At 35.0% G+C, this 7,500-nt stretch overlaps 1 protein-coding gene across 1 annotated transcript in view; it reads left to right on the top strand.

Moving 5' to 3' along the window:
• Nucleotides 1-7,500, top strand: part of LOC113818806 (Na(+)/H(+) exchanger beta) — a 40,086-nt gene that overhangs the window by 9,907 nt on the left and 22,679 nt on the right. The window contains exons 4-8 of the mRNA XM_070115042.1: nt 2,078-2,164; nt 2,800-2,881; nt 3,354-3,381; nt 3,531-3,585; nt 4,216-4,346. Of these exons, the coding sequence (XP_069971143.1) occupies nt 2,078-2,164; nt 2,800-2,881; nt 3,354-3,381; nt 3,531-3,585; nt 4,216-4,346 (383 nt within the window). The remainder of the gene's footprint in view (nt 1-2,077; nt 2,165-2,799; nt 2,882-3,353; nt 3,382-3,530; nt 3,586-4,215; nt 4,347-7,500) is intronic.

Genomic DNA, 7,500 nt, shown 5'->3' with positions numbered 1-7,500 from the left:
GGTTTGGCAAAATTTACTTATTTTTAGAGCCTATCTTATAATCACCATATGTGTATTTTCTTCTAGGAGAGTTCAGGTTAATGCAAATATGATACAAACCATGTGCTATTACTCCCAGGCCTGACTGTCTGATGTATTACTCGCCAGTGAGTGAAGTAGAAAGGTGGGGCGCCTCTCCAGGTTTCTTTTGCACCAAGTGGCTTATTTGGGCTTTTGGCTGCCGTGACGCGTGCAGTGCTCGAGCAGGCAAAGACTACAGTCGTTCATAGTCTTTGGTTCAGGCCATTCGGTGCCTCCCCAGCTCGCACTGTGGCAGTCACGTGGTCAATGCAACATAAAGGTTTCCTTGTCGAGGGAAATGCTAGGTTGATTGCATGTTACACTCTCGTGTCTAAACGTGGCCAGGGGGAAATCCTTGTTCTAGAGCTCACCTTGGGTCACTGGGAACGACTAAGGCCTTCATATCCCTTGGGAGAGGGAGTTGCTTATAAGAGGGATTTGCAGCCTTGATTCCTTACAGGTGACGAAAGAAACATACCCGCTATCGGTCATACAGCCACTCCGTTACACAGTAGAACAGTGCATCTTAACAACCCATAGATGTGTCCTAAAATCTGTGACTCAAATGGTGTTGAAAACCCACACAGAAATCCCAGAAACCACAGTACATTATCTATTTCAATGGCAAGTCTTAGAGATAGAAAGTTTTACATTTAATAAAGGAGATATCTCCTCATTGTGTTTAAGGCAGAGAATACCAGGTTTCATAGTATAGGTCAGTTAGTATAATTATTAAACAACTATATATACGTAGAGAACACAAAGGCAGGCAATATCAACCGTCTATTGCGAATATGACATATTTTCTGACTGCCAAAATTAACTCACCCCTTGTTTATGTTCACGAAAACCACACTCTAGTTCCAGTTTTGTCACACCACAAGAACCAACACTTGCATTTTGGAATCCACATAAAGGCTTGCACTCAAAATCTTCACCAGTTGTGTGCATCTAGCCTTTGTGTATCTTTTGCACCTCTTGCATTATAAAGTGTGTGCATATACCATCTGCTTGGATTCTCTTTTGATCTATGAATGGATATTCGTGAATGCAATCACACAGTTATGGATTTGTGTTCTGCTGCACACTACAGGCATATATATGTGGCTTAAGGCATGACTTGTGAATGATATTCTTCTGTGTCTTAAAGCTGAAATATTTCTTAATACTGTGACATTTATTCATATCTATGTAAAATATAATTTTTTGTCTTTATTCTTAATGGTGAATTATCCACATCCAGAGTCTTTTAAAGAGTAAGATCCTGCCGGAATGCCATAATGATTAGAAAAATTATGGTTAATAATTCTGAATTACGATATATATTCAGCAAAAATCGTGAATGAAACTCTTGTCATCATTTACACAATAGTTCTCATTCGGAACTATCACAGATATCAACCCGAAAATCCATGCACTGAAAAGCAGTTTTATGTCGTTAGATTACGTTTCAATACAGAGTCGATCTAAGAACAGTGCAAATCTACGTGAAGAGTTTATTGCATATAACTTCGCCAGTTTAAGTAATTCTTGTCTTCCTGAATCACGAAATCAAGACGGACTTACTTTTGTATTCCGTGTTGTTCGAATCGATAGGCTTATCATTTATGCCGTCCTATTGGATGTGAGTGAATAGACAAGTTTATAAAACTAATAGTGAAGAATATCTGAAGAAGTAAGATTTTTTTCCATTGTATTACCTCATTGAGTTTAACCATTTTATAACGTCATATATATTACTTTTGTATTATAAGTAAAGTAAATATAAGTAAATCAATACGAGATAAACGCAATAACGACATTCCTAGGTTGTTTTTTAATTGTATACATGTATATATATATTTTCTATTCTTGCCTTTCTTACACAAATATCCCTCGTACCGAATTGCAATTCACGGAAATTATTATACAAGAGCGGTCAATACCTTATATAACAAATTTAACGTATAAAAGGCACTTACGCCAATTTAACGAGAAATCGGGAAATTCCCACACTGACCCCGTCCCTCTGTCGCAGTGATGGCAACGGCACTTCCTCGTGTAGCTTCAACTTCGAGGTTCCTCACTTCACGTCTGACAAGTTCTTCTTTGTCTTACTCCCTCCGTAAGTATAGTACTTGGGTGGTAGAGTAAGAATGTATAATTTATTTATTTCGAGATGTCTTTTTTTCCCTAAATGTAATTGTGTGAAATGGTTTGAAGTTCGTTTTTGAATCCTGCATTTATTAAGAATCTATAGGCCAGTTTGTAGTGTCTGTGTGATGTAGGATTCTACGGATTGTTTCTGTAGATTATTAGAAAATAAATATCCTCTCATTGCACTTGCTACTGAGAAGGGAAGACTAGCATGAGTACATATTGATAGATGTGAGCCTCAGTTCCCTTCCCTAAAAAAAATCCAGAGAGAACTGTAGGTTGTGAAGCCCAAGAAAAACTAGCGCATGAAACAAATTTGTGAATTGTAATAGAATTATACGCATTTTTATACATAGCATTCCTACTTTTCAATATTATGCATGAATCATTTAGGAGGAAAGATGATATAATTCATTTGCTTAAGAATATCTCCCTTTTTGTTCATATAGTACCTAAATAGTATACGTGTATAATTGATAAAATTCCATCTGCATAATTTACCTATCTTGTGATATCCCTTTTTCGTTAATCCCACGCATGACTCGTCGGTGGACCAATCCAACTGCATAATTTCCTTCTCTTATGACCCTCTTTTGCCACTAGCATCATCTTAGAGTCAGCGTACTCCCTCCATGACCGCGCCTTCTTTGACAACTTAGGCACAGTCCTCGTGTTTGCTGTCATTGTGAGTACAAAATGTTTATTTATTTTTTATTACTGTTTTTTTTTTTTTTTTTTTTTTTTTTACTAAGACAATTGGGATTATTTGTGAATAGTTATGACAAATACAGGAAAAGGTGTGTAGATGTGTAATAAGTAAATGTACAGCGCAGGGGGCGTGATGGAGGAATTTGGAATAAGTCATCAGATTATGTGATTTTTTTTTTTTTTTTTTTTTTTTTGAGAGAGGGGACTTACGAAATGCGTTATGGCTTATCTTGTGTTTTGTCGTTATTCTTATTCTTTGAAAATTCTTAGTTATCATCGTTTACATTATATGGATTTGTATAAAGGATTGGTCTGTGTCGGAATATCTTAAAATTGGTTAGAGCAATTATAGTCAATATTTAGAATAACGAAATCTTTTTTCAGCAAATAATCACTTGCTTGTAATTCAGTTATTAAATTGCATGTAGTGATGAGCTGTTTCTTTTCAGGGAACGCTGTTCAACATCTTCACTATAGGTGAGTATACTATACTATATATGATATGGCACAATATTTATATCGCATATAGTGAGATGGTGCTCTGATGATTATAAGCGTAGAGCGGTTAGATTACTGTATTTATTATAGACATATATACGCACTGAATATATTCTACACATTTTCAGGCCCAGCTCTGTATGGTGTTGCACAAGGAGGTCTAATGGGCACTATTGCTATTGGGTGAGTACAGTGTGTGCATGATAGTGTGTAATACTTTGTGCGTGTACAGTTTCGTGAAAAGCACTTCAGCTGATGCATAGATGACCATTTGGTGATCAGGGTATAACTTGGTAACAAACCTTTAGAGCTTAACGATCTGGCCAGTTCATTATCAGTTGCTCCAAGTGATTTCATTCATGACTGTACATTGTATACGTAAATTACATAAGACCATTAACATAAACCTCTTTACGACTCTAACAATCTCCCACAAAAGACCATTAACATAAACCTCTTTACGACTCTCAAACAAACTCCCACAGAAGACCATTAACAACAAACCTCTCTGCTAATCACTAACAAACTCCCACGAAAGACCATTAACAACAAACCTCGTTACGACTCTCTAACAAACTCCCACAAAAGACCATGAACAACAAACCTCTCTACGAATCACAACTAACAACAAACCTCTTTACGACTCTCAAACAAACCCACAAAACACCATGAACAACAAACCTCTCTACGAATCACTAACAAACCCACAAAACACCATGAACAACAAACCTCTTTACGAATCCAAACAAACTCCCACAAAAGACCATGAACAACAAACCTCTCGACGACCCTGAAAGACCCTCCCTCTCCCAGCTTCACCGAGACCTTAGTCTTCTCTTCGCTCATCTCGGCCGTGGACCCCGTGGCGGTGCTGGCCATCTTCCAGGAGCTCGGCGTCAACAAAGATCTGTATTTCCTGGTCTTTGGGGAATCTCTCCTCAATGGTGAGTGTGGGTGAGATGTGTTGCTTTCTTTCTTTTATTATTATTATTATTATTATTATTATTATTATTATTATTATTATTATTATTATTATTATTATTATTATTATTATTATTATTATTATTATTACTTTTTTTTTTGGGGGGGGAGCTTTTTCTTTCTTAGTATGCCTTGTATATAACGTTTTACTACTACTGCAACTGCTTCTACGACTACTACTATTTCTACTACTTCTACTACTACAACTACTACCACTACTTCTACTACTACTACTGCTGCTGGTTCTTCTACTACTAGTACTGCTTCTACAACTGCTACTACTACTGCTATTTCTACTACTACTACTTCTACTACTACTACAACTACAACTACAACTACTTCTACTACAACTACTTCTACTACTACTACTACTGCTCCTACTGCAAAAGTAATGACAGTTTCGGTATGACTATTGATTTATTGACATTTTAGATTATCTTCAAAGGTCATTGACCAATCTAGTACCACTTAACCTTCAGTTTGCGTAAAGGTCAGCAGGAAGAAACAAAGATACAAACGGCTGATGACCTTTTTTTTGTGTGAGCTAAATATTGTGTGATTTCCTTTTTCGATTAATGGCATTATATTTTTCTTATAAAAAAAATACATGAGAAAATGTGCTTTAAATGAAAGTAGAATATATTGTCACTGAATTCGTATGTTTTGTCAATTTTGTTTAAAATGTTAATTATTATTATTATTATTTTCATTTTTACTAAAGGCACAAACCGCCAAGAAAGATAATTCTAAATTCAGTTCAAAATTTTTGTTAATACCTCAGGCATCCAATCGCTGTGTTAACATTGATGTGCAGTCTTTGGGGGGAGAATAATTGGCCACTTTGCAAGGGGGTTCATCAGTGTTCATATTCTGAATATGCTATGAACCCAAGCCTGTCTTCAAGAGCCCTCATTTCCATCGACAATAACTGTCGCGCTACACTTTTTTATGACACCGCTCCCATGTAAGGGGGCGGGATCACATATAGACAACTGCACCTGGCTGATGAGCGCACGGAACGCCTCTGTGTGTGTGTACACATACATGGATAAATGCATGTGTGTGTATATATGTAAATGTGTTATATATATACACATACAAATATATACAGTATATATATACACATGCATACTTACATACGCATATATACATACATATATATATATATATATATATATATATATATATATATATATATATATTTATATTGTATACACACACACACACACACACACACACACACACACACACACACACACACACACACACACACACACACATATATATATATATATATATATATATATATATATATATATATATATATATAATGTACATATACATGTTTTCTTCCAGTTCCAATATGATATGGAGATATTTCATGTGACAGAATATAGATATATATATATCTGCAGATATGCACAATATATGTATATATATATATATATATATATATATATATATATATATATATATATATATATATGTGTGTGTGTGTGTGTGTGTGTGTGTGTGTGTGTGTGTGTGTGTGTATACACACACACACGCATACACACACACACACACACACACACACACACACACACACACACACACACACACATATATATATATATATATATATATATATATATATATATATATATATATATATATATTATATATGTATATATATATATATATATATATATATATATATATATATATATATATATATATAAAGTACATATACATGTTTTCTTCCAATTCCAATATGTTATGGAGATATTTCATGTGACAAAATATAGAATATTCTACGTCTATGGCTATTGTGTGAGTCTAAAAAATTTCTCTCACAGTTAGGTAATATGGGAAAACGAATATTATTACTAGATTGTCCAGCTATAGTAAGAAAATATTAACAATGGAAATCTACTATCATAGATAACAATATAGAGTATAAGCTTTGATACTAAAATGCTTCCATTTCAATAGGGCCCTAAAGGCGTTGTCACACTAGCACTTTTTCGTAAATTTTTTGACAATTTTATTTAACATCAATACAAACATTCTCGATTATAGCTCTTGATTTGACTATGCTTGGCTGAAAAAGTTGACGGAAAGGTTTTCAGACGGAAACGATCATTATCGTCTGACTGGAAAATCGACGATTCGCTGAAAAATGGGAAAAAATCAGAAAATTGTCAAAAAATTGACGGAAAAGGTGCTAGTGTGACAGCGCCTTAAGTAAGACGGTCGAAGTTCAGGTTTATCTTTCGTATACCTACAGTTTTGATTTACACATTTCGATATGTCATGCACAGGCAACAATCGTTATTGCTTTTATCAAATCATTTATGTTTTAGTCTTGGACATATTCAGGCCTGTAAAAGTGCTCCATAACGAGTGAGATACGGGGAAGTACCTCAAACAGATTCATGTGTTGTTTACAAATGTGTTTGAATGGTCGAAACAATATTACGAAATTTTACAGCAAGTTCTTCATAATCATTATACTTCTTTTGTAAGTATAAATGAATATGAATGCGTAAACACATATCCTTTTAAATGTAGTTAATATCAATTAACCAATATTCAAAGGAGTGTGATGCTCGAAACCGGTGTCGGTAGACAAATGGGAGACGCTTAGAGCCCACATATTTTCAATTGTTTTCGATAGTCTTCGTCGCTTGATTTGTAATTTTAAGTGCTAATAACTCACATCATGCGTTTATTGTTATTTCCCAATGTAATATGAGTGAAACGGTTATTAATTATTCAATACAAGTTAAAAGTAAAATCAGATTCGTCAACTCAGTACGATTCCTAGGATTGAGGGCGGAGTCGAACTTCTGGAAGAGCGTAGAAGTATTGGCAGCGTTGTGTTGCGACCGACCGGCCATTGGCAGTGGCGCGAATGAAATTTGCGACACCTTCTAGTGACGTAAGACAGTTTTTTCGGTGGAAATAAAGGCTAAAGAATGCTGCATTACGTTAGGTTTAAGTTTGTTCACTAATGTTCCTTCTCAGCTTGAAATATATGTTGTCAGAAAAATTATAAATGAAACAAATGATGACGTAAGTTCGCGGCTCTGTCTGAGAAGGGGATCATGAGTGTAAAGAAATAAAAGCACTGCT

This window comes from Penaeus vannamei, chromosome 37 (assembly GCF_042767895.1).
Source record: "Penaeus vannamei isolate JL-2024 chromosome 37, ASM4276789v1, whole genome shotgun sequence".
In the NCBI taxonomy this organism is placed as follows: Eukaryota; Metazoa; Arthropoda; class Malacostraca; order Decapoda; family Penaeidae; genus Penaeus; species Penaeus vannamei.
Note: the sequence above shows the minus strand (reverse complement) of the source record. Positions and strands in the feature narration are given on the sequence as shown.